General features: G+C 42.3%; 2 protein-coding genes across 2 annotated transcripts; one reads left to right on the top strand and one right to left on the bottom strand.

Annotated features, from left to right (window-relative positions):
* The first annotated feature begins 3,139 nt into the window (after positions 1-3,139).
* On the top strand, positions 3,140-15,903 carry l3mbtl2 (L3MBTL histone methyl-lysine binding protein 2). The gene is made up of 18 exons (XM_063892988.1): positions 3,140-3,198; positions 3,820-4,175; positions 4,896-5,010; positions 5,180-5,313; positions 5,497-5,560; positions 5,644-5,723; positions 5,976-6,093; positions 6,433-6,567; positions 6,782-6,870; positions 7,008-7,254; positions 7,656-7,726; positions 8,332-8,436; positions 8,673-8,817; positions 8,914-8,996; positions 9,138-9,372; positions 9,898-9,957; positions 10,057-10,221; positions 10,313-15,903. The coding sequence occupies exons 1-18, from the start codon at positions 3,144-3,146 to the stop codon at positions 10,684-10,686; spliced, it is 2,631 nt and encodes an 876-aa protein (XP_063749058.1). The 5' UTR covers positions 3,140-3,143; the 3' UTR covers positions 10,687-15,903.
* Positions 11,533-26,962, bottom strand: chadlb (chondroadherin-like b). Its single transcript, XM_063892989.1, has 12 exons — positions 26,850-26,962; positions 26,624-26,705; positions 24,337-24,501; positions 23,914-24,108; positions 22,121-22,276; positions 21,797-21,942; positions 21,401-21,682; positions 15,271-15,490; positions 14,730-15,003; positions 14,237-14,649; positions 13,802-13,968; positions 11,533-13,635 (listed from the first exon to the last, which is right to left on the bottom strand). The coding sequence occupies exons 1-12, from the start codon at positions 26,867-26,869 to the stop codon at positions 13,335-13,337; spliced, it is 2,421 nt and encodes an 806-aa protein (XP_063749059.1). The 5' UTR covers positions 26,870-26,962; the 3' UTR covers positions 11,533-13,334.
* Between the last annotated feature and the right edge of the window lies 1 nt (position 26,963).

Consider the following 26,963-nt stretch of genomic DNA (forward strand, 5'->3'; position numbering starts at 1 on the left):
GGATGAGGGGATGCACAATAAAGAAAAATAAAGCTGACAATTGTGTAGCTGCATAAGGATACAAATCGTAATACTCATTTGCTGGAATTTGCTTACGTATTTGTAATGAAATTCATCCATGCAGCAGCCTGAACTGGCATCTGCTTTTGGCGAGGTCTAGCTGCAAAAAGTTGGATTTTTGTTCAACATTTATCTTAAATACTGCAATAATGAAGCATCACAATACTTTTTTACCTGGGATTCTCATATAATAAAGTCATTTATTATGAAATGTATCCATCCAATGGGGGAAAAATCCAGTTTGGGATTAATAAAGTATTTCTGATTCTGATGCTGATTCATAAACCTGAACATTTTGGTGAGGTTCAGTTGCAAATTAGTGGATTAGGTTCACAGTTATCTTAAATGCAATTCTAATCTAATTGTTGATCAGAATTGCAGACAGTGACTTTTAACACATTTAGTGCAGCATACAGATGTGGCTTCAAACCCACTGAAAACACTTGACTGGAAAGTTGGAACTTGATTCCTTAAAAACTATCACTCACTGAAATCCATCATGCCTTATTTCTATTTGTTTGCATGTTGATACCTGCATAAGTCTAACTTTGCAAATCCTCTATAATACAGAACAGAGACATGTAAGTTTGTCATCCTGTCCTGGTTTTGGCACTGCAAATTGGTTCAATGGCCGGAAAAAATATTCTTCCTCCCTTCTTTTTGCACCAAAACTGCCATCAGCCTTTAATCTGCCACTTGTTTAGGATAAAGTCAACCGTTAAAACGACAATTTAGTTATAAATTGATCACACTAAATTAATTACTCTACCAAAAGTGTTATAAATCATCCTTCAGTCCGAAATCAGTGACCTGTCTCAAAAAGCCAGCATTTTCTTCTAAAGCTGCATTTACAGTAGCAAAAGAGCTGTGACAGTTTACACTACAATACATAGGAGTAATGTAGGAGTACAATATACAGTAATAGTTTGGTTTTAGGTTGAGAAGTGTTTCCAAATGAGTCATTCTCAACTACAACATAATTTACTTGTCTTTCTGTGATACTGCTCAATCGACACAAGTCATAATTAATAACAATTTTGATAATAGGTGTATCGGTGAAGTTATTTTTCATGCCTTTCAAATATAGATAATAAACCCTCTTTATTTGTCACATACATGCACACAGCAGAGCACACACAGTGAAATTGGTCCTCTGCATTTAACCCATCCTAGTACTAGGAGCAGTGGGCAGCTATTGTGCAGCGCCCGGGGAGCAATGGGGAGGGGGGATTGGAAGTGTCCGGTGCCTTGCTCAAGGACACCACAGCAGGGCCTAGGAGGTGAACTGGGACCTCTCCAAGTAGCAGTCCACTTTCCATATTTCAAAATATGTAGATGTCCTGATGTACAGAATTGGGAAATAGTGGGATTTTACAGGTGCATTATGAGGAATGAAAGCCTTGCATACACGCTGTATAAACTGTCTTGCTAAACCTATCCGGTGCAGGTCTTTTTGGGGGTGCTTCCTAAGTTATTACATAGATATATATACACTGCATTTGGTCGTTGTTGAGAAAGCCTCTATCACTCCTCCTAGTGCACGTCCTTCGAGCTGAGAAATGCACCTTTAAACGATTGATTTTAATGAAAATAATAACTTTTAAAATGTATTACTTGTCTAAACAGCACCTGGCGACCTGGACCCATAGGTCCAGCATTGTTACAGATCACAATCAGTGGTTTCTATCTTATTTTCTCACAAAAATATATAATTTATTTATCAGATTATTATTATTATGTTTGCGCTTGGGGCCCTTTGCAATATTTTACAAGTTGTCACATTGAACTGCTTTCCGAAATGAGATTCCATTACATGAAAAAGAAAACCATATGAACCTGAACCAAATCTGCATGACACAGTGTAGGTAACGTCGATTCCATGACCAGGGTTAACCCAGCAGGATGCCTTATACTCTGCAAGCTTTCAGCACTTAGAAAAAGTATGATTTACATATTGTAGAACATTTATCAGTGTTTGTGCAGGGTGGGAAAAAAAGAAGTGCCTTTAGCAGACAATGTACAAAATCTATATGTATTTTTAGTCTTACTGTAGTACTATTTATCAACTAGAGCTGTAAAGGTGTGTGCAATGTGTGGAAACAAACAAGTATTCAGCTTATATTATACATAAATAAGTAGCTTGTTGAAGTGTGTTTGTGTGTGTGTGTGTGTGTGTGTGTGTGTGTGTGTGTGTGTGTGTGTGTGTGTGTGTGTGTGTGTGTGTGTGTGTGTGTGTGTGTGTGTGTGTGTGTGTGTGTGTGTGTGTGTGTGTGTGTGTGTGTGAGTGTGTGTGCGTGCGTGCATGTCGACTCCTGTTTTGCATGGACATTTATGTAAATTATGTTATATGGAACTGTCTGTGAAAAGCCTTAGAGGCATAACACTGACAAACGTAAAATACATTCATATATGTTATGATCTAATAGATAAACTTTCCAGATTAGTATAATGTAGTTTCTTAGAATAAGGCTTTACTACTACAGAATTGATGCTTTGTATTCATTTATTGTTGAGAAAAGTCCTTTCTTAAACATTTCTACCCAAGTTATCTTAATTTACGCAAATAGGCCTTTTTTTTTTTAAACTGAAGACACATTGACAGGTCACAGTGGAAAAAGTATGACGTGTAGATGATCTAATTCATTATAACCAAATTAAATTCAGCTGCTTCAGTTTCAGTGTCCTTGTACGGTGTTTGCTGGCACTATAAAAAGTTCATGTTTGGACACCTTAATTGACAGAGGCATCATTAACATCCGGTCAAACTGTAAGGCTATTTCTTAACCTGTCGAAAAGGCCTGGTCAGTTATTAACTCATACATTATTATGTTTGTGTGTAAAAATCACATTTTGTAAGGTAACCAAAGCTGTCAGTCAAGAGGAAATTTGAGCCATATCCCCTAAGAGGTAGCGAGAGGAACTTTAAGCACCATACAAGTGTACTTAGGTACGGTACATAACAAAATATATTAAGATACTTTCCACTTTTTACCTTTTGAGATTAGGAGTTCACAGGTGTTCGTTCAAACGCTCTAAAACTCCAACTCCCATAATGCTTAGTTCGGGCGCAAGCGGTAAATACAATGACGTCTAAAGTAAGCGACTACATCAGTTGGGCTGAGGGTCCAGAAGATAAAGGTAAACAACTTAAATAGTTTTACTGCTGTACGAAGGGTTTCAATGAGAGCCTGCATATTATAACGCGTTATGTAAGTAGAGACTTTAAAGTAGTAAGAAGTGAATTTGTGTTTCATGAATAGACGAACCTGCTGTTAGCGAGTTTAGCGTTTAGCTTTCCTGTATGGTAGCACGTGAGCTACACACACTTTAGTTTATGAATGTTAGCTGTGACTTTTTGGTTAAAACAGAGTTTGGCAGCAAAATTCATTCAAAAATGTCCTTTTTTTCCGTCTGTTTTGCAAAGCAGTGCCGGTAATGTGGTGTACTCTGTGTGTCCTTGTTTATCAAATGGTTTTAAGTTCTGATTTTTACACGTTTTGTTGACTTATTGTGATTTTTACACTCGTGTGTTTATGGGTTATTTCTAATGTGAGTAAGGTACCCATTATTCATCATACATTTTGGTAAGAAATAACTATGATTTAAGTGGAGTTCATCATTTAAGACTAACAAATATACTATATACAATCTTTGGAAATGTACTTTGGAATTGTCCTCAGCTCTGTCCAGCTGACCATGGCTCTATATATGACCGTTTTCATATTTGATATTGTTTCACCTGTCCTCTCCTGTGAGCAGAACACGGGATGCCTTACCACTGTGTGGCCTATGGATGCGGCAAAACTGCAGAAGACGGTGTGACGCTGTTTAAATTCCCAAAGGACCACGAGGAGTTTTGCAAATGGGAGAAGCAGGTCCAGCGCACCCGAAACCACTGGGTCGCCACGCCCAACTCTCACCTGTGCAGCAAGCACTTTGGGATGGAGTACTTCGAGCCCAGACCCTCCAGTGGCACTCTGAAGCTGAAGCCTGGATCTGCCCCCACTGTGTTCGTCCGTCCGCACTGTTCCTCCTGCAGCGGTGTGGGCTGCAGTCTGTGTCTGCCTGCCATCCAACACCGTGGCATTACAGCAGAACCGAGAGAGCGTACAAGTGTGAGTAGTTATTATCCTGGAGAAGGAAAGGTCACAGCAGAGAGAACGTTTCTTAAAGTGCTTTAAACAAGCCTCTTGGTTGTTTACATTGATGATGTAAAGTCTTATATATTTCTCAGAGAGACATAACATGTAGGAAGAGACTCAAATGCACATTACCTTAGTGCAATAAACCATAAAGAAACAAACTCAGAACAACAAGAATTAATTGAACTACCAAGGTAGAAACAAAACAGTTTTCAGTTTGTGATTGAATATGTGTATACCTTCTGCTGTCCTGACCTACACAGGGACCACAAATAGACTCGACTATGAAAAAGGAAAATAACCAGGAAAAACTCAAAAAACGATAACAAAGAGACACAAACAGCTGCACTGGAACTGAAAAGGTCTTTGAAAGTGTTAAACAACCACAATTCACACTAAACATACTACAACTAGACATAAAAACAGCTGCTAAGCGACTCTGAATGTGGTAAACATCAGAAATAAACACAAAATCTCTGCAAACACAGCCTTTATGGACCAAACAACTACTCAAAAACAACTGGAAATATGTGATTTGTCAGTATTTTTATGAATGGCTGTCAGAAATAGGTGTGTTTTAGGCAGGCGGTAGGAAGCACGATGTAATATGAATATTATAGTTTGGTTTTAGGGTGGCTAAATTGACAAAAAAACTCTTTCTTTTGACCACTTTGGATTTTTCTAACTTATCAGGGAGAACATATTGAAATGGCGCCCGTCGGGTCTGATGAAAGCGAGGAAGAAAATGGCGAAGAACAGCCGACAAGAGGAGGGATGACGCCAGGAGAAAAAAGTGGTGAACAAACAGGTGCGGAGTAAACGAGGAGATGTACATGTTCAATGAAAGTAAATGATTTCTGTTCTCCATAAAACTCTAAACATCCCACCTGTGTAACCTAAAGGGACTGTAAATAAGAGTTAACGATCTTCAACTCAACATTTAGTCATTGTTTCTTTTTCTTTCTTCATCTTCCCAGTGGTGTGTGAGATGTGCGGCATCAGCGGCGCCTTCAACACCTTCTTCTCCAAGACGAAGCGTTTCTGCAGCTTGTCCTGCTCCCGTTCATATTCATCAAACTCCAAGAAGACCTCCATACTGGCTCGACTGCAGGTCAGAACATCTTTAAGATCCCTTCAAGCTGAGATCTTTCTTTTGAAATTCTTCCAAAAAACCCTTTGTACTTGTTTGCAGCTTCTCACAGTTTTGTTATTTTGGTCATTTCCTACCAACTCAAAAAGAAAACGGTTCTAAAACGTATTTCCATTTAACTTTGTTTTGTGTTTCTCTCCTCAGGGAAAGCCACCCTCAAAAAAAGCCACAGTGCTGAATAAAGTGAACAAAGCCCCGGCACAGGATGGTAAACACACACACACACAGTACATGTGCACAACATCTCTCCTGAAATCTTTTTTTGAATCCTCGTTCCTTCCCTCTCTGCAGCCCCGCCTGCAGGTTTTGAATGGGGTGCCTACCTGGAGAAGGAGACGGCTCTGGCTGCAGCCGTGTCCTGCTTCAGACACGTGAGTCTGTCGGAGAATAGTCACTAGAAGCTCTGCTTTTACTCACAGATAAAAAGTAGGGACAACAATGCAATGCAAACTTGGACTGTATATACACATCTAGACTTGCATACACACAGCCTTTTTACTCCATCATATATATTAAAAAATATAACTGTACATTTTTAGAATAATCAGGTCAACATTAGAAGTTACAGTGCTGACAATAACGCTCCAAATTCCTGTGAAATATGTGATTTGTCACCCCCACAGGCTCCCCTGTGTGCTCAGTGGGACGACATCTCTCTGGGGATGAGGGTGGAGGTCCTGAACACAAACGCTGTCCTGCCCAGTAAAGTCTACTGGATCGCTTCTGTCGTCCAGATCGCAGGTGAGGACGTCCGTCAGTTTCTGTGTTATTATTATTATTGTTACTCGTAATCGATCTTAAGGGTTCTTCTTGGAGCTATAATCAGGAGAAATGGCCTTTATATTTAAGCCCTACAGCCATAGTGAACATGTTAAGTTAACCGGGCATGTTTGGCTACAGTAGCGTGAATAGCTTTTCTTTAACCCTGAATTTAACCAGGAGTCTTTCTCAATAACATTCAGCACGTCTTCTGAAAGGAGTGACTGCAGCACAAGAAAGGTTTAGACATCCGTACAGATTAAAGCAAAACAGAAACAAAAGCATGCCAGATTTCCTCAATGTACTTCCCCTTTCCTGCAGGGTATAAAGCCCTGTTGAGGTACGAAGGCTTTGAGGAAGACAGCAGCCATGATTTTTGGTGCAGCCTCGTTTCTGCAGAGCTGAACCCCATCGGATGGTGCGCCATGACCAGCAAACTACTGGTGCCCCCACAAGGTGAGGATTCACACTCTAACACATGTTTGAATGTCTCCCTGGAGGCAATAGGACCGTAGATATGACTTCCTAACGTATTTTTAAAAGAAATGAATACGTCGTTAATCGTAGCCAGAATCTGGAATGCTCTTTCCTTTAGATGTATTGCGTTCGGCCTTTATCAGATCATTCAGCAATATTATATGTTCTAACTCGAGGAATTGTGTCTCCACAGACGTGAAGCAGATCATCCCAGATTGGAAAGAGTATCTGATGAAGACGCTGGTGGGGGCCAACACTTTACCTGTGGATTTCTACCTGAAAGTAAGTCTGAGTGTACTGAGACTCATTTTAAAAAACAAAGTATGTGTATGGATACAAAATGAAATACGTTAAAAAGTATAAAAACCAACAAATGGTTTGATGTTATTGAATTAATACATCTCCTCTCCTCCTCTCAGTTGGCAGAGAGCATGCGGACCTCCTTCAGAGTCGGGATGCGGGTGGAAGTTGTCGACCCCAAACACGTGAGTCGGACGCTGGTCGCCATCATCCACTCCATCAAAGGGGGCCGTCTGCGGCTGGTGTACGAGGATCAGAGCGACGCCCCCGAAAACACCATCGACGACTTCTGGTGCCACATGGCGAGCCCCCTGCTGCACCAGGTAGGCTGGTCCAACCAGGTGGGCCACGCCATCAAAACACCGGGTACGATTCCCCCCCTTACCTGTGATTATATTTTCTAATAACATTTAATTGAATTACTTTATCGATATTTCTTCCGTTGTATTTATTGGTTTCGTCTTCCTTTATTTTACAAAGAGGGATCATGGTTTTTTTACCTGTCTATTTTCGCTCTAGAGAATCCCCGTCCTGCAACAGTACTCACTTAATTAAAGGTCCTTGTTTGGCACAGATCCTCTCAAACAAATCCCACTACAACATACTAAAAGGATTTCAATGATAATGTGAATGATATTTGAATAATGGTCCTTCCCTCTCTTAGCACTCATCATATCGCAACTGCAACATTAGTCAAATTCATCGGAAGCGTTTGTGATTTTCCTAATAGAACAGAAGCATGTTTCTCTATTGATTTGTTATTCTAGTAAACCCTACGGGACCTGCTTCCAAGACCTGGAGGGGGAACTATGACAGTTCATTCGTGCTGTTTAAAAAGGTACGGTCATTTACATTTCTCCATATACAGTTTATCAGAACGATTTGAAGATCTGAAGTGGACTACAGAGTGTTCTATTGATGCACACCTTTTTGACTGTCTCCGTCTTCAGTACTGTGAGTCTTTGCACTTTCTTCAAGGTTCAAAGGGTTTATTATCAAACGCACAGTAGCTACAGTCTAGTCATGGCCATACTTATGACTACCTTAAGACAACCACTTTGAAATCTGCACAGCTCGTTAGCTTTGACATTAAGATATGCTGCATATTGTCTTCACAGTGATACAAAAAAAATCTCTGACTTTTTCCTTTTAATTTCTCCTACTGTGTTTATATATGCATACTAATTCAATTATATTAAACACTTTTAAAACAGTTTTGGATCATTAAATCCACACTGGATGAAAAATGTCAATATGTTTATGTTTAAAGTACGGATAAAAACTCTGTGTTGGGATCTATTTTGTAACCACTATTTCAGCCACGGTAGAAAGGTCAAAGTGAAACCCTTTGCTGATGTGACAGTAATCTGCACTCGTGTAGAAAGTCCCAGTCTGCTTTGACACATTTCCTGACCCTCTGTTGCCTCCTCCGTGTTTCTGCAGCCGAGGTTTGTCTACATGGAGGGATGCTACTTTGAGGAGGGGATGAAGCTGGAGGCCATCGACCCTCTCAACCTGGGCAGCATCTGTGTGGCCACCATTCAGAAGGTAAAGGTTGTTGTCTGATCTAGATTTAGAGATCATCAGACAGACTTCTTTAGGATTCATGTTGAGAATTGTCACCCTGCTTGAAGTTTATTTTGTTAAAGCAACATTATTGATTTTGATTGATTTCAGTTCTTTGTGCGATGTCAGAATGCACTTTCAAAATTCAAAGAAGTAAAATCACCCCCTTGCCCAAACGCATATCTTCTCTATGAACACTTCATCTACCTCTCCTCCAGGTGCTGTTTGACGGTTACCTGATGGTCGGGATCGATGGCGTCTCGTCAAACGGCTACGACTGGTTCTGTTACCACGCCTCGTCCCACGCCATCCTTCCTGTTGACTTCTGTAAGAAGAACAACATCCCTCTCACGGTTCCTCCAGGTAAATACAAACAACAGCATTCATACAGTGCTGCTGTTTAAACCCGGAAACCACAACGACTTCATTTTTGATAACCTGATTTCTGTCTCTTTGCAGATTCTGATTCTCAGACTTTCATCTGGGAGGAATACCTGAAGGACAACAACGCTAAAGCTGCGCCGGCTCGGCTGTTTAACGCCGTAAGACATGTCCAAAGCTAGTGTCGCATTTGCAGCTGTGCTTTCTCCTTAGCATCATTCTGAAACGGTTTCTGTCCCTCAGACAGTTTGAATTTGCTCTGAGACTCTCTCAAACTGTATATGAATTCCCCGTTTTTTCAGGAGTTCCCGGGTCACGACTTCTCCCCCAACATGAAGCTGGAGGCGGTGGACCTGATGGAGCCGCGGCTGGTTTGCGTGGCGACGGTGAAGCGCTGCGTCGGCCGCCTGCTGCTCATCCACTTCGACGGCTGGGAGGACGAGTTCGACCAGTGGTTCGACCACCAGTCGCCCGACATCTACCCGGTGGGCTGGTGCGACCTCATGGACTATCCTCTGCAGCCGCCCCCAGGACTCGGTAAACGCTCATTTAAAATCACTCAACCCTGGCATGTTGTGGAGCTAGCTTAAAGGAATACTTATCCCCAAAATGATCATTTGTATATCATATCAGTATGTAGTCTCCCTCCTGGGACATGTCTCCATGCTTTAATGTTCAGAAAGCTCTTTATGTTTCTCATACTGTCTGTGCTGCATCTCCTCTTTTCACCCTCTGTCTGAAACCAGAGCCCAGTCTGCTCTGATTGGTTAGCTGGCCGGCTCTGTTGTGATTGGCCAACTGCTTAGAGATGTCCCGCCCCTTAGCCTCACGTACAATGTGTTGGGGCGCTAGGATAAAGGAGATTTGGTTTTTAATTTGGTTTTCTTAAAGAATTAAAGAGCTGTTGAGGTTTTTTGGTTCTGATAAACTGTTATTAAGATAAGAGGCAGGAAATTGTACCACTGTCTCCCACTATCACAGTTGGAGGTTTAACTGGTGACTAGTGATGTTTATGTGCACGTTTTTTCAACAATTTGGTATAAAAATCCTCCTTTTTTCCAGTTCTATTTGACCCTGCGACACAGAACAAGAAAAACAAGGGCTTCACGCATCGGAAAAGAAGTACGTTCTGATTTATTAACGCACATTGAGTCGTGTTTTCCCAACAAATGTAGTGTTTTTGTAAATGGGATTGTTATATAACTATTATTTTTTCATTAGGAAAGAAGAATGGGAAGAAGAGGGTCTCTCAGGAGCATACTGAAGCCGATGAACACGATGTCCAGCAGCCGGAGGACATCTCCACCGACGTTCCTCCAGAGCCGGAGAACAGAGCTCCTAAAGCTCCTCTCATCCTGCCAAAAGCTGAGCCGGAGGAGCGGGATAGTAAGTGGACAAACTCAGACTCATTTCTGCTATGATTTAACTTATGATTTAGCCACCTCTGTTATTTGCCAACATATTTCTGTCTCTATAGTCTTTGCCGTCCAGGTGAAAGTGGAGGAAGTTGAAGTGGAGATGGAGACTCCTAATCTCCCTCTGGATAAAATCAAAAGAGAGAAAGGTGGAGACAGTAAGTCAGGACAGCAACAGGAAACAGAGGAGAGCAGCATGGAAGAAGCATCGCATGACACTACAGGAGGAAGAAGAAGTGAGGAGTTTGGATCATTTGGAGAGAGCTTTACTGATGAGAGCAACCTGGAGACGAGCAAAGACAAGAGGCCAGAAGAAGAGGAGGAGGAGGAGCAGGAGGAGGAGAGCAACATGGAGGAGGAGAGCAACATGGAGGAGGTTTCAGGGAGCAACACGGAGCAGGACACAACGGGAGAGGCTGCAGGGATGGAGACATGATGCTCAAGGAAAGAGGTTGGGAAGAAAAAGTGGCAGAAAAAAGCATTCTTGGAGATTCAGAGGAAATATAAAACCAGTAGAGAGCCAGGGCAACTTTCTGAAAGGGACAGTTAGATGTTTCAAAGTGAGGTTGTATGAGGTACTTCTCCATCGACAGTGTCTTACCAACAGTAGATGGCAGTCTAAGCTTGGAGAAACCAACAGAAGTACCAGCAGGGTGGACGAGGGCAGAGAGAGGTGTAATTAAGACACCTAAAAAACAATATCAGTTCAGGATGAGGCTATATGTTGAACATTTTAACCCGTTTTCCTTGCCGTCAGTCGTCCCTCTTGCCCCCACGCCGCTTTATATGCTCAGAATCCATTTACAAAAGCACTTATTTACCTCTTAAAATATCTGGTTTTCTGCATGCTTTTGTGTCGACTCTGAACTAGGGTTAGTTCACCTCCCACTATAACACACTGGTGAGAATACTGGACTCCACCACAACCAATAAAACCCTAAATATAGAAAGATGAATAAAGGATGGGATGATGATGACCATAAAAAGTATTAAAAACAGGATCCTGATAATCTTAAGGTCCTCTAATGAGTCAATTAATCAAAGAGGAATAATCTCCAGCTGTATAAAAGGGCAATCTTAATGCAGAAATGACAAAAAATGCTTTGATCATTCCATCAAATATATACATTTCCTGCTGTTCTCCGATATATGATATTCAAGTGAGCCTCTTTGGGGTTTCGGACTAACACAACAAGACTTTAAAAGACATCACCTTGGATTTTGGAGAAGCTATAGATGGACATTTTCCACTTTTTTCTGACATTTTATTGACCAAAAACAATGAATTGAGAAAGTATGCAGGTTAATTGACAGTCGCCAGACCCGATATATGTTAAAAACATGACTTTACGTAGCTCACAGGGACCAGATTCGCCAAACCTACCTCATTCCTCCACATTTTACTACACAATAACATCCAACATGTGACTTCCAACCTGTAAACATGACTCTGAGGGTCCTTATTGTTTGTTGTAATGGTTTATTTGTGTCCTGTTTTATATACAGAGGTGTTTCATTCTGTTGTAAATATAGAATAGTTGATTACCAAAGAAAATGTTCCTCGTCTGTAGTTCTGTTCTTTCTGCAGGTGGGTAGTGGTTATGGAACATGTCTCATTCACTTATTTTTGCCTTAAATATGTTTAAAACCTTTCTACGTGTGTAAATGTGAACTGATCAATAGTTTATTTATCACGGTATGCTGTTGCAGATGTTTTTCAACAGTTGTTATTAGAAAACTGCAGAAGCCGTGGGATAGGAATTTGAAACATTGGAGCCGTCCAAGGAATTAAATCCATGGTTTCTCTTTTAGAACCGTAAATAAAAAGCAGCTCTCGAGTCAGGTCTGATAAAAGACTCATGCATGTTATAAACAACATTGGAATATGTAGTAATTGATGACTAAATGCAGCTGTTATTGGACTGAAAAAAGTACAAATATATATATCCTTTTGGCCGACCATAACATGTAGTAATGCAGAAACTGTCTGATGGAAGTCTGCCCTATAGAGGTATATAAAAAGGCCTCTGCAGGTTAAGAAAAGCAGCTTTTTCAGGTCATGTCTGATAAAAGACTCGTGCATGTTGGATAAAACATTGCAATGTGAAGTCATTGATTACAAAATGCAGATGTTATCGGATAAACACGTGAAAAGATATTGCATGATGTCCAACTATACCATGTGTGTTCTTGCATTATGTTTTCGTTTCTACACTTAGGATTTAAGTAATGCAGAAACTGTCTGACAGGAGTCTGCCCTATAGGAGGTATGAAAAAGCCTCCGCAGGTTACACTTCTAGATGATTAAATCCATGGGTTGTCTTTTAAAAAGCAGCACTGAGTCTTTTCGTGGTTCTCTTCACCACTGGTTTCGTGTTCGATCCTTTACGAGGTATGGCTTTGAGCATCTTGAGGCTTGATGGGAGGCCAGAATGGATGTCTTCATTCATAAAAGTCGCTTGTAGTACATACTTAATGTGAACGTATTGTGTTATTATGTGTTGTTTCTATGCCTGTGATTTAAAGACAGAGGAAATAATGCAGGACCTGTCGGATAGAAGTCCTGGAGGTGTGAAAAAGCCTCTGCAGGTTACATTTCTACAGGAATAAATCCATGGTTTGTCTTTTAAAGACTTTAAGAAAAGCAGCTCTCAGGCCATGTCTGATAAAAAATGTGTGCATGTTATAAACAACATTGCAATAAGTACTAATTGATTACAAAGTGCAGGAGTTATTGGTTCAAAAAGAGCAAATATATTTCATTTTGTCCAACTTTAACATATATGTTGTTTCTACATTGTTGTGTGATAGAACACTGTCCTATAGCAGGTTACATTTCTAGAGGAACCAAATCCATGGTTTTGAAAAGAAGCAGCTCTCAGGTGAATGGATCACATATTACCTTGAGGCTGCTTCTTATGAGTGTTAGAACAGCAGGTGTGTTGAAGCATCACCATGAGATGAAAAGAGAAACTGATGCAGAAACCGTGTAATAGAAATCTGATATATTGGAGATGTTAAAAACCCTTGGCAGGTTACATTTCTAGAGGAATTAAATCCTTGGTTGTCTTTTAGAAGCAGCTCTCAGGCAGCGCTGCGTCTCTTCGTGGTTTTCTTCGCCGCCGTCGGCTTCGTGTTGGATCCTTTACGAGCTTTGGGTTTGGCTTTGAGCATCTTGACCTGCCGCGGGCCTTTGAGGTGCATCGGTTTGGGTTTGGTGGCTTTGGGGGCCTTGGCGGGCTTCGGGGTGACGGCGGGGGGTGAGGGGAGGCTCTCTCCCCCGGGACAGGCCCTGAAAACTTGGACGTCCTTCACCCGCCGACCCCTCAGCTCGGGGGGATTCGCACACGTGGCTCGCACCTTCAGGTTGACTTTCTCGATCCACCTGTGGAGGAAATATCACATTATCTTTTCTTTAAAATGCCCGGAAAACTAAGAGTGTGAAATGATGGTACGAATGGGAACACGTAACTAAGGAAGAGCTATAATTGGGTGGAGTTTAACCACTTCTTTAATGTGTTCGGTCGAGAAATCGAGACAAGTGACATTACATGCGCAGCGGCAGCAGAGGGCAGTCACACATCAGAGGGTTGTCAGCCAGGTTGATGACCTCCAGGGAGGAGAGGGTCTGGAGGTCCGGCACCTCCTCCAGCTGGTTCCCCTCCAAGAAGAGACTCCTCAGCCCCGGACCCACACCTGCCAGGGAGCTCTGCGACATCTGGAGCAAGAAACATCAGAATACTGTTGAATCACCTCTGTGAAATGATTTGGAGCTGTATGGAGTGAACGGGGAGGTTATCGTAGTCAAAGATCCAACAAACACCGACAGAACACCAGAACTTCAATACATGCAAGGACTAATCACATGGACGAGACACAGCTGGGGAGGGAAGGCAAATCAGGTGATCAGACAGGAGGGAACACAGACATAACACAGGGGGGAAGTCTTCTCAAAGTCACACACAGACGGAGTGCGACCCCCTCACCTTCTCCAGCCCCATGTTATCCAGGTACAGCTCCTTCAGGGATCTCTCCAGGGGTCTGAAGGCGTTGGGCCCCACCCAGCGGATGGCGTTCCCGGACAGCCTCAGGTCCCGGAGACTCCCTGCCTTGCTGAACGCCTCGGTGGGCACTTCCTTCAGCTTGTTGCCGCCCAGGTGGAGCGTGTCCAGGTCCCCGGCCCCATCCAGAGCTCGAGGCGACATGTTTCCGATGGCGTTCCCAGTGAGGTAGAGCGACCGGAGGCCCTCGGCCCCCGACAGGACGTCCGGCTCCAGCCTGGTGATGGAGTTGTTCTCCAGGTGCAGAGCCAGCAGGCTGGGCACCAGGCTGAAGGCTCCTCGGGGGAAACCTGTGAAGCGGTTCTTCTCCAGGTGGAGGTAGGTGAGCTGAGGGAGGCCTGAGAAATTAAATTATAGGAATTTAAAGCACATGTAGATGGAAAACCTCCCAAAGTATTTAGTGATGTATCTAAAGGACCTTTGAAGGCGTTGTGGCTGAGGGAGGACAGGTCGTTCTCCGACAAGTAAAGGTAGATCAGGCCCTTCATGCCGCTGAAGGCCCCGTCCTCCACCTCCACGATCTTGCAGCGCTGCAGGTGGAGCGACACCACCTGGGCCACCCCAGGGAAGCTGCTGCCGGGGATGTAATGGAAGTGGTTTCCACGGAGGTCCAGGAGCCTCGTGTCTGGAGAGAAACCCCGAGGAACTTTAGTGTGAGCGCGATTCTCACACGAGGAGTGGTGTGTATCAGCCTGGAAATGATGGGAAGGTTAGAGGGGATGAAACACACACATTTCACTTAATAGTGTTTGGGAAATCCCATTGCTTTTTCACAACAGATCCCTTGTAAATTAGCTCATAGAGTCCTAAGATGGTTGTACTCCCGGTGGTCTGATTTTGATGAATTCTGGGTCGAGTTTTTAAGTTTTAGGGGACACAGCTAGCATGGCTCCGTCAAATCTCTATGTTGACAAGAAATCTGTTCACCAAGAACTACCAAATCTCGTACCGGCACTCACCTCGCAGACACAGTTTGCAGGACACTTGACCTTGTTCGCCGGCGCCTCTGTGGGTGGAGGTGTGATCCGCCTAGCCTCTTCGAACTCAGCCTTCAGCATGGCCTCCTGGCTCTGGCAGCGGAGCTCTGGAGGGTAGACGGCCTCCAGGTTCTCCCCCGACAGGTGGTCCGGGCCTCCACAGGTGCCCATCAGCTTCACCTTGTTACGGATCGACCATTCCCTGCGATGGAAAAACCATCCGCATGACTGCACGTACCCACCGCTACGCTAAAGGCGGCTAACGTTTGGCAGGGTGCAGAGAGGTACACACATCCTTCACAGTACAGATAATCATGTTGAAAAACACTCTGGTAAAAGTTGAAGTGATGAATAAACTTGGGAAAAGTTCAGATATTTTAATCTCCTTGTTGCTGAGCTAATACCAATAATACAACTGGAAATCATTTACAATATTACACCAAACCATTGTCCCAGATCCTCCCCGTTCTTCCCTCACAAATGAGTTTGTACCTTATTATGTTTTGTAACGTTTGTTGTATTTGTTGATCACGTGTGTATGAACTACAAACTGTACTGTACGTAAACTCGGATATCCAGTTTGGAATCTGTTGATTAAACCTTTAATGTCTTTAAGTGCAGTTAGATTTTTAAACGGACTCCGTTACAGATCCCAAATGTCCATAGGTTTATGTGCCTTCACCAAACCTGCATAAATATAATTCAACGCCATGGTCGGGAACTCTCCCCGTCCAACATTTTAATAATCTAATATCCTCTATCCAATAATTATATATCCAATTGAATGGATGACTCAATTGCCCTCTCTTTAAATTAAGGGCCTGCAATGCAATGAAGGAGTATAGATTGTTGGTGCTGATCCAACATGAAAAGCATTGTTTCACCTACATACTGCTGGATAGGGGGATCAGCTGAACCTGTGTAGGTCAGGCGAACCCAGAATTGTCCGACTTATGAGGCAAGTTATGGGACGGCTCCGGTAAATGCCATTTTAGTTCGCCTCTTCCACTCGTTTTGGCTTTGATCGTTGGGATGTCAACTCCAGCTGGGAGTATCAGTGTGTACACGTTATTTAGCTCTAGGATTTCCCCTTCCTGTGGCCTGCCATTGTAATGGTATTGTTATAGAAGAGCTTTAAGAACTTTACCTCTGTGATGAGATACCTGTACTCGAGTAAACTGTGGCTCCAAGAAGGCAGAATATTGAGTAGATTAGACATACAATTATTGTGACATCCAATATTATTGAAAAGACTTAAAGTTAGTTGTCAACAATACACACTTGTATTTAAACAATTCATTTATGTAAAGGTAAATAATATTGGCACTGTCATTTTGCTGAATTAAGAACCAATGTGCTAAAATATGAGTGAATCCAAATCATTTTCAGCCAGATGTTCAGTCGATGTAAATCAATTTCCTCCAGTTAATTTGTAAATCTAAACATATTTAGTAAATCTAAGTTACTTTTGGTCAGATACTAATAATTAATAAAAATCTAATGTCCTCGTGAATTTGATTTGGATTAGCTAAATATATGTTGCCTGTTTAACTAAACATTATAAATTCATCCAACACATTTCCATTGATTTTTAGTTAACTTAGTCAATTTATTCAATCATTTTTAAATTAAATTAAATTTGATTCAATTATATGATTTGTCAGCAGCGGCTCAGTCAGTAGGGGCTTGGACTGGGAATCGTAGGGTCGCCGGTTCAAGTCCCCGAACAGACTTGAAATATGGAAAGTGGACTGCTACTTGGAGAGGTCCCAGTTCACCTCCTAGGCCCTGCTGTGGTGCCCTTGAGCAAGGCACCGGACACCTCCAATCCCCCCTCCCCATTGCTCCCCGGGCGCTGCACGATAGCTGCCCTCTGCTCCCAGTACTAGGATGGGTTAAATGCAGAGGACCAATTTCACTGTGTGTGCTCTGCTGTGTGCATGTATGTGACTAATACAGAGGGTTTCATCCTCCAATTCTATCACTTTGTTGCAACAATTTATTTAAGTAAGCAATGGTCTTATTTTTAGGGTGTACTGCTCGGTCAGTGTAACACTGAACACTCTTGGCAGGTTGACGTTTTGTTGATGTGTCCATGTATATCCCTTAGCACCTAAATATTTACTACTTAAACCTTCTGAAAACACTCATTTCTTCTCCCCTATTTGGTTCCTCACCACACTCTGTCAGGAGCAAACTGCCTACGCTAGACAATGAGCTGCTGGTTTCCACTTTTGGGTCTTGGTTTACATCCAGTGAGCTTTCCTCTTGGACCAGAGCGTAGTCCGGCTCAGGCAAATCACCAAGGATAGGAGCGGTGTCTTTTCTCACCTCCCAAATCGTGATCTCTTTACCATATTTGATTTTCTGATGTCGATCACGCTGTCCCTTGATGATTGCTGCTTTCCTAGATCAACGGATACCACTGAGGCCGGTGACAGCATATACAGTATTTCTTTAGTGATCAAATCTGATATAAATCAGGCTATGGATGATAAGTTAACCTATATAAATCCTACTTTAATAAACTTCTGAATAAAGATAAACAAACAAGCAGAATATTATGTTTCTTTCTCTAATTTATTGAAACATCAGTTTTCTGTTGGGATAAGATTCAAACAACTGGTCTGTCAGTGTGAAACTGAAAGACCAGCAGGTCTGAAATGTATGAAGGGCCCCTTGGGTTGGCCGTTCTCATGCACACATGTGAAACCGCATAAGAAATAAATTGCATAGAGATGAGCAGATTATTATTGACTAATTGTTTATTGAATCAGATTTTAGATGTTTATATTTAATGCATGTTCATAGCAGTAACGTTCTCAATTATCTGGTGCTATCATTTAAATAAACTAACACTTATTTCCACGATTTCTTTCTTAAGACAGTCGTCTCTCTCAGCTTTCATTATTGATTGTAAGGTGCCTTCTTTTAACAGGAGATTTAAGGAATCTGGGATGTAGATTTGATTAAGTTTGAACTGCTGTATGAACAGACATCTGAGCATTGAATAAAGCCATGTGGTTGAATGTGAATTTTCCTTCAAAATTGATGTTGTTGTTGTTTTGTAGATGACAGCAGAAATCAGTGCAGGAAAACCGAAAGCATATTGCGCTCGGGGGAAACCTCGTGTGGACTTTGAAGAAAAAAACACCCATGGGCATTATCCCGTAATAAATCCCCTAAATAATCCCCTAAATATTCCTCTAAATATTCCTCTAAATAATCCCCTAAATAATCCCCTAAATATTCCTCTAAATATTCCCCTAAATATTCCTCTAAATTTCGGACGCTACAGTTTTTTTATTTGTTTGCGGTTAAATGCAGAAATGCAGGAAAACCTGTAGAAACCTGCGGCAAAGTCCAGTTGCGGAACTATTCTGCTGATGTTGGAGTTGACTGTTCCGTCATATCTAAAGAATCTGCAGATGCGGCTACCTTTACTCGGTGGGTAGAGCAGCTGAGATTTGACGGACCCACGAATAATATCTCCAAGTTGTTTGGTATTATACTTCATATGGGTCAGGACCAAATGCAGATTGCCAAATGCCTTGAGCAAGAGCTTGTTAACATCTTGTCAAGGTCAACGAAGGTCGTCTCCGTGGGGTGAAAGTCTTTAACATCTTTCACATGAGCCCAAATACTGTCAGTGAGGCCAATAATGATGCATGCAGTTGAATGTGAATTGTCCTTCAAAATGGATGTTGAGCTGTTGGTTTTTACATGATAGCAGAAATCAGTGCAGGAAGACCCAAGCATGTTGCACTAGGGGGAAACCTCGTGTGGACTTTAAAGAAAAAATAAACATTATCCCGTAATAAATCCCCTAAATATTCTCCTAAATATTACCCTAAATATTACCCTAAATATTACCCTAAATATTTCCCCAAATTTCACCCTAAATATTCTCCTAAATATTAACCAAAATATTTCCCCAAATATTTCCCCAAATATCACCCTAAATATTAACCAAAATATTGCATGCTATAGTTTTTCCAGTTCTTTCTTAACTGCAGGAGAGCCCAGAGAGCCTCTGCGGCAACGTCAATTTGCTGAATTAGCTGGTAGTTGCTGGAGATGGTTTTTCTAACATGTCTAAGGAATCTGCAGGTGTGGGAGATGGCTTTTCTAACAGATCTAAAGAATCTGCTGATGTTGGAGAATCTGCAGATGTTGGAGGTGACTTTTCTAACAGATCTAAAGAATCTGCAGATGCGGCTAACTTTTTCCGGTGGACTGAGCAGCCGAGATTTGACGGACTCACCGATAATATCTCCAAGTCTTTTGCTATTATAGGCTCATCATGGTCAGGATTGAATTTCGATTGCCAAATTCCTTGAGCAAGAGCTGGTAAACCTCCTTGTCAAGGTCAACGAAGGTCGTATTGGTGGGCTCAAAGTTAATGTCTTCCACACGAGCCCAAACACTATCAGTGAGGTCCATAACGATGAGCTCACAGCATAGAAGAGTGCGCTGCAGCCTTTGAGCTTTATTGTAGGCCTGCAAGACAAGCTTTTGCACAAAAAACTCAACACAGTATCTTTTTAACTCCTGCTGCAATTCCATGTCTTCCGACATATAAGACAGACAGGAAAAGTCCTCACGAGCATAGGCGTCAAGAGCGTCATCTATCTCCCGAAGCTCGGCTATCTCATCCGAGTACACAGTGTCCTCTTCAGGGTCGGCCTTCTGATTTTGGGTGGAATTGTCAACATCCATCCCATCCGAATCCACGTGCACTCTCTCACGTGCTGTAAGGGGGCCTTTCCCAACTCTAGTTTCTTCTGCAACGTGTTGGCTCACAGTGTGCATGGGGGAAGAGGGGGCATAGTTCATGCTCTCTGTCACCTCTTTGCTAATATAGTTTGTCAAAAGCTTCACGCTGTCGTCCTTGCCCTGGCTCTTAACGTGCAGAGCTTGGGCAAAACTCTGGGAGAGCACATCCGCCAGATTGGACCTAATGCTCTTCTGAGAGACAGATGTCGTTATGCCCTTAAAAGCTTTGCTTAGGGTATTCACAATCTCCGGTACAAGTTCTGCCACTGTGATTGAGGTGGCGTCATCAGGTTTGCCTGATGCTAATAACTGCCACTGCTGCCCTGTAGTCCCTTTAATAAAGGGCTCAACAACAGGATACAGACCTGTGCTGCTGCTGTTCATGGACATTATAACTCTATTAACCCGCAGCTATTTAAACAATAATGTTAGTGATTATCTTCAAATACCTCAGTATTTAAAAGATAATATGGATTATTGTTACTTATTTAGATACTTCTAAAATAATGTGGATTCGTTTTTTTAAATGTCCTGAAATTGAAACAATAATGTTGATGTTTCAAATGCTACCTCTGCTGTCTCTGCTGCCTCTGCTACCTCTGCTGCCTCTGCTGCCAAATGCTACCTCTGCTGCCAAATGCTACCTCTGCTGCCTTACTGACCTAAAGATCAAAGTCATTGTAGAACGTGACGTCAAAGATCAGAACTGTCGACAAACATCAAGGCAGCGAACGATCCTAAGCCCCGCCCACCTACGCAACGACGCAGCTTTGCCGTTGCTAGGCAGCCGTTGCTAGGCAACTTTTGCCCGTTTTTTCCCCAAGCCTTTAGCCCGATTTAGGGAGTTTTCCTTACACCTTTTTGGGCGCATTTTGTCCCATCTAACAGTACAATAAACAATGAGCTGCTGTGAAAGTAATATATGCTGCATAATTGAAGATAAACTCCATGATAAAATATACATAATCTCAATGGCAGCATGGTAGATGGTTTTATTAGAAATACAGCTGCTTAGCGATCCCTCAACTTATGTCATTTTACGAGTGTTCCGTTTTTATGGCTAAATGTCATTGACTTATCATAAGTCCTTTGTTGTTGTTTTTAAGAGGCTGAGTTATGTTTAACAATAGTATCATTTGCGTACAGAGACGTACATTATCCTTATTTACTTTATGCTGTTTTATTATTTGCTAATAATAATGATGATAACAATAGTTGTGTTTTTAACCTATTTCATTTTCAGATGTCGATCACTCTGTCCCCTGATGATTGCTGCTTTCCCAGATCAGGTAGAACCCAAAAAGCATAATAGGGCCTCTTTAAAGTGTTGGTTTACCTGAGAGGACGCAGGTAGCAGTTGCAGGAGAGAGGATTCCCGGCCAGGTTGAGGCGAGCAAGCGAAGACGTTCCCTCTGAGAAAGGCTGCAGGACTCGAAGCTGGTTATAACTGAGGTCCAGGTGCACCAGTTTGGTGGATTTGGACACGGCCGTGTGGTCCAGGTCCTGCAGGGCCATGTGATCCATGAAAAGGTGTGTCAGTTTGGACATGGAAACCACCTCCTCTCCCAGGTATGTCATCGGGTTGTAGCTCAGGTCAAGACGGGTCACCTCTGGAAGTCTGAAGACAGAGACGCAGAGATTGCTATTGAACATTTTACAATGCATGACTTGGAGTATTTTGACTGTCTGGTATTAGTAAGTTGTTTTTCTTATTTGGAGCATCATGCTGTACCTGGTCATAGGCTCTGTGGGGAAGAACTGCAGCTCGTTGTGGTCCAGACTGAGACGTGTGAGTGTGAACAGCCCGGCTAAAGCCTCCGTGTCCAGGTAATTTAAAGAGTTGTGACTCAGACGAAGCCATTTGATGTTCTGCAAGCCCTGGAGAAAGCAAAAGAGGTTTGGTTTTCAATACTTCAAGGACTCAGAGACTGTAGTATGTAACACAGCTACAGCAGGTTGTTGAATGAACAATGTACAATGAAAACATAAAATCCCAGGCTCCCCCAACAATACATCTGTTGTGTATTACAGATTATATTCTAGGTGTTGTTGGTACCTGGAAGGCCATGTTGGGGATGTACACCAGCTGGTTGTGTGTGAGGGAGAGCAGGTTGAGGAAGCCGAGCTGAGAGAAAGCTCCAGGCTGAATCTCCTCCACCCGGTTACGATCGATCAGGAGCTGCTTCAGCGAGGACAGGCCGTCAAACGACTCCTGGACTCACAAGAAACACAAAGCTTCAGTTTAAAAAATGTGCAGAGGTGGACAAAATAAGCAACATTTTCCTTGAGTCAAAGTTGCAATACTGTGTAGAAATGCTTCTGAATTATAGTGGCTAGTATAAAATAGATGAACTTATTTTAAACTGCACAGATCTTAGGCTTTTAAATGATGATATACTGCACATATGTTATTCTACAGATAACATTTCCACTTTCTTATTGTACTCCCTTTTGTAAATCTATATTTATTTAGTGGATAAACGTATATTAATTGTTTAACAAAAATATTTCCTCCTTTTTATTTTGAATTTCATAATGTTTTCATATTTTTTTTAAATAGGTTTATTATTTTGATCATTTTCATAAGTTTTTTTATTTTATGATCATTTCTTCAGCATTTGTTTTAACATAGGTCTGTCACTCTTTTGTATGTCTTTATTTATAACATTTTAAAATATATTTAATAATATATATTCATAATAGTTATTTATTTCCTCCTTTTCATTTTAAAATGTTATTTATTTATTTATTATGTTTTTTTGAAATAGTTATATATTTAATCCTTTAAGAAAATGTATTTTAATAATCATTTTAAAGATAGTTTTCAAGTTTGTGTGAGGACATGGTACAGTGTGTGTGAGGACATGGTACAGTGTGTGTGAGGACATGGTAGAGTGTGTGTGAGGACATGGTAGAGTGTGTGTGAGGACATGGTACAGTTTGTATGAGGACATGGTACAGTGTGTGTGAGGACATGGTAGAGTGTGTGTGTGAGGACATGGTACAGTTTGTGTGAGGACCTGGTAGAGTGTGTGTGAGGACATGGTACAGTGTGTGTGAAGACATGGTACAGTGTGTGTGAGGACATGGTACAGTGTGTGTGAGGACATGGTACAGTGTGTGAGAGGACCTGGTAGAGTGTGTGTGAGGACATGGTACAGTTTGTGTGAGGACATGGTACAGTGTGTGAGAGGACCTGGTAGACTGTGTGTGAGGACCTGGTAGAGTGTTTGTGATTACCTGGTAGAGTGTGTGTGAGGACCTGGTAGAGTGTGTGTGAGGACCTGGTAGAGTGTGTGTGAGGACCTGGTAGAGTGTGTGTGAGGACCTGGTAGAGTGTGTGGGATGACCTGGTAGAGTGTGTGGGATGACCTGGTAGAGTGTGTGTGAGGACCTGGTAGAGTGTGTGGGATGACCTGGTAGAGTGTGTGGGATGACCTGGTAGAGTGTGTGTGAGGACCTGGTAGAGTGTGTGGGATGACCTGGTAGAGTGTGTGTGAGGACCTGGTAGAGTGTGTGTGAGGACCTGATAGAGTGTGTGGGATGACTTGGTAGACTGTGTGGGATGACCTTGGTAGAGTGTGTGGGATGACCTGGTAGAGTGTGTGTGAGGACCTGGTAGAGTGTGTGTGAGGACCTGGTAGACTGTGTGTGAGGACCTGGTAGACTGTGTGTGAGGACCTGGTAGAGTGTGTGTGATGACCTGGTAGAGTGTGTGTGATGACATGAGTGTGTGTGAGGACCTGGTAGAGTGTGTGTGAGGACATGGTAGAGTGTGTGTGATGACCTGAGTGTGTGTGAGGACCTGGTAGAGTGTGTGTGAGGACATGGTAGAGTGTGTGTGAGGACCTGGTAGAGGATGTCGATGTTGTTGTTGGCCAGGTTGAGGAAGACGAGGCGTCCGAGGCCGCGGAAAGCTCCCTCCTTCACCCTGCGGACATTACAGCGCTGCAGCGACAGGTGTGTGAGGTAAGGTGTGTGTTTGAATGCGCCGGAGGGAAGCTCCTGGATGTCGTTACCACGCAGATCCAATTTCACTGTGATCTAGAAGACAAACAATATTCCTATTGTGTTGTGAAAGCTGATTTAAGCAAGACAAATGTGTGTGTGTGTGTGTGTGTGTGTGTGTGTGTGTGTGTGTGTGTGTGTGTGTGTGTGTGTGTGTGTGTGTGTGTGTGTGTGTGTGTGTGTGTGTGTGTGTGTGTGTGTGTGTGTGTGTGTGTGTGTGTGTGTGTGTGTGTGTGTGTGTGTGTGTGTGTGTGTGTGAGAGACCTCGTCCAAAGTAGGAGGAATGTGTGTGAGGTTCTTGTTGCTGCAGGTCACAGTGAGCTGGATCTGGTCACACACACACTTATCAGGACACTTAGCGGAGTGTGTCGCAGGAACGCAGAGCAGCAGCAGGAAGCAGAGGAGGTGAGGACACATCTGGAAGTACATCTGGGAGGGAGAATTACAATTTAAGTTCAAATAAAGTTCATTATAAGCAGGCATAATGCATGGTTACTGGCGAGAACTGGCGATCCATTTCCTCAGTCCTTCATTTTTCCTCGATAAAATTCCTTAAAAATGTAATCCAAGAGATTTTTCCACTTTTACTGTTCAAACCTTTTCATTTTCATAACTGTTCAAGGCCAAACATATCCCAAACTACAGTGAATGACATATGATTATAATACATCTACTATTACGGCTGCTACTAATAATAAGGCCTTATGATGAACCCCTGGAATGAACTCAAAAATAAACACTCCTTCAACATCAATGCTAAAGTAATAGCAATCTAACTCTGATCTATAGAATATTACCGCCATGTCAGTCACAGAGGGGACTTTGAGAGTGAGTTTGTTTTTTATTCCTTTAAGTGCATTTAAGAGGAAAATACTTGTATGATTTTGCTGAAGTAGCATCTTAAACGCAGGAGCTTGTCATTCTTTTCTGAAGCCTTATTGTTAACAGCAGAACAAAGTGTATCTGTGCAGCTACAATCAACACATATGGAAGAAACTATTTAGGGGCGCAGGATCTCTATTAAAGGTGTCAGATTGCATAATGTTGTACTTTTGGGGGATTAGAGTTATTTTTGCTGAGATTGGGCCGAGCCAGACGGCACTGGAATGCCCTAAAACCACATTCCCATGTCGGATCGAGGGCCCTGATCCGCAGGAATGGACAGGGAAAGCTGCACAGCTCCACACGTCTCACAATGTTGGCACGGAGAAACGGTGTGCTGCAGAAAGATGGAGCTGACGGAGACCCATGGCTGTAGGAATGAGGGGTCAAAGCATTTTGAGGGAAATAATGCAATGGTTGCTTGTTATTATTTATAAAAAAACACCATGAGTGCTTCAGTTTTATATGGTTTATAAGGGGCACCTTTCTCATATTTCCTGGCTTTCATTGGGGTTTTTTCTTTTATTTGATTCAGTGTTTACATATATTTTCTACTATGAATGTAATTGACTCCATTAAAAACAAAGGTAATGTTTTGAGGGGCACAAAAATTGTATTCCCAAAATACAAAACGGGATTTATTTTTACTTGTATTGTATTTATCCCCGAATATTGCATCTGTGAGTGTTTATCTGTTCATATATTACATATTTATACATATATAAACATCTGTTTCTAAAACAGTTTCATTCATTCCTCCAAATATTACAGTGTACAATATTTAAATCCACTGAGTTTCATTTGTTTTTTTAACCTTGTTATCATTATTCTTTTTATTTGTATATATTTTCGGTATTGTGTTATTGTTGGATGAGTCTGTATTGAATTGAATTTACTTTGTTCCAACGTGTGCTGTGCATATATGTTGTATGTGATCTAATCTGTCTATTGGAACACCTTTTTGTTAATCACTCTGACCATACAGCAGCCTTTTGGGTATTTAAACAGCCTTCCTCGTTTGGTTGCTCGACCCCCGCAGCAGCAGAGAGGTGCAAGAGGAGAAACTAGAGCCGGAGGAATTTTCCCTCGCACCGGTCTGTTTGTTCCGCGTCCCCCCGGGCATACACCCTGCTGACCGCAGAGGAGCCACCGCTCCGCCGCGCACAAAGACGCACAGTGTCTCTCCCCCCGGTGTGGTGCCAATGCGTTTCCCCCTGGAAAAACACGTGTCCTCTGGCCATGTACGGGGAGAATACTCCTCTCCAACGCCTCTTTATGCTTCCACGAGAACCTGCATTTTATTACCGTATTCTAAACATTGTGTTCTGTGCGTAAAGATAAGGGAGGATGGTTATTGACACACTTGGTAATGTTAAAATTCAGCAATATTGTCCAAAGATACCAGCATTGTATTGGTTAAATTCTTAGATATAAGTGGCAACCAAGAAAATATAAAGCCAGTTGAGTGGGACAAATTGGAAATGTTGCTTTTTACGCAAAAAAGAAACGCAGCTTGTCCACATGATTGGATAAATAAGAAATTTGGATTATAACATTACATTAAATGTCAGTGTTCCTTTTCCACCATCACAATAACTCAAATAAATGTTTTGAAATGCATAGATTGTTTTTAGCTGACTTACGAATCGATTTTTACGCACAGACTCACCGTGCTGTGGTTCCTGGTTCTGTCCGGTTCTTGGTCGCTCACTCTCTCACGGTCTCGGCTCTCTCTGTTGCTCTTCCCCCAGCTGTCCCCCATCCAAAACAAACTCCGTTTATCCTTTCATTCACTGACAGCCTGCCCAAATGCCCCTCCACACACACACCTCCTACCTCTGGATTCTGTTAAAGGAACCTCAAAATTCAAACTTCATTTAGCCATTTCAACTCACCTGCTTGTCAGATTCTTCATTTAGGATTGAAATGTAATCGCTTTAACTTTCTTCAGTGTCTAATTTTACCCCGCGCACACACACTCACACACATAAACAGACTAGGAGTCAGGC

This window comes from Eleginops maclovinus, chromosome 10 (genome assembly GCF_036324505.1).
Source record: "Eleginops maclovinus isolate JMC-PN-2008 ecotype Puerto Natales chromosome 10, JC_Emac_rtc_rv5, whole genome shotgun sequence".
NCBI classification, from domain to species: domain Eukaryota; kingdom Metazoa; phylum Chordata; class Actinopteri; order Perciformes; family Eleginopidae; genus Eleginops; species Eleginops maclovinus.

What these genes read in the sequence shown, in the direction of transcription:
- chadlb (XM_063892989.1), bottom strand. Translation starts at nt 26,869, where the DNA reads ATGAAGAATCTGACAAGCAG. An exon ending in TCCCCAACATGGCCTTCCAG is followed by an intron (nt 21,943 to 22,120) that starts GTACCAACAACA and finishes TGCTTTCTCCAG; the next exon opens with GGCTTGCAGAACATCAAATG. An exon ending in TGCTACCTGCGTCCTCTCAG is followed by an intron (nt 15,491 to 21,400) that starts GTAAACCAACAC and finishes TTTCCATCGCAG; the next exon opens with GGAATGGTCGATCCGTAACA.
- l3mbtl2 (XM_063892988.1), top strand. Translation starts at nt 3,144, where the DNA reads ATGACGTCTAAAGTAAGCGACTACATCAGTTGGGCTGAGGGTCCAGAA. An exon ending in CGGCTCGGCTGTTTAACGCC is followed by an intron (nt 8,997 to 9,137) that starts GTAAGACATGTC and finishes CCGTTTTTTCAG; the next exon opens with GAGTTCCCGGGTCACGACTT. An exon ending in GCAGCCGCCCCCAGGACTCG is followed by an intron (nt 9,373 to 9,897) that starts GTAAACGCTCAT and finishes CCTTTTTTCCAG; the next exon opens with TTCTATTTGACCCTGCGACA.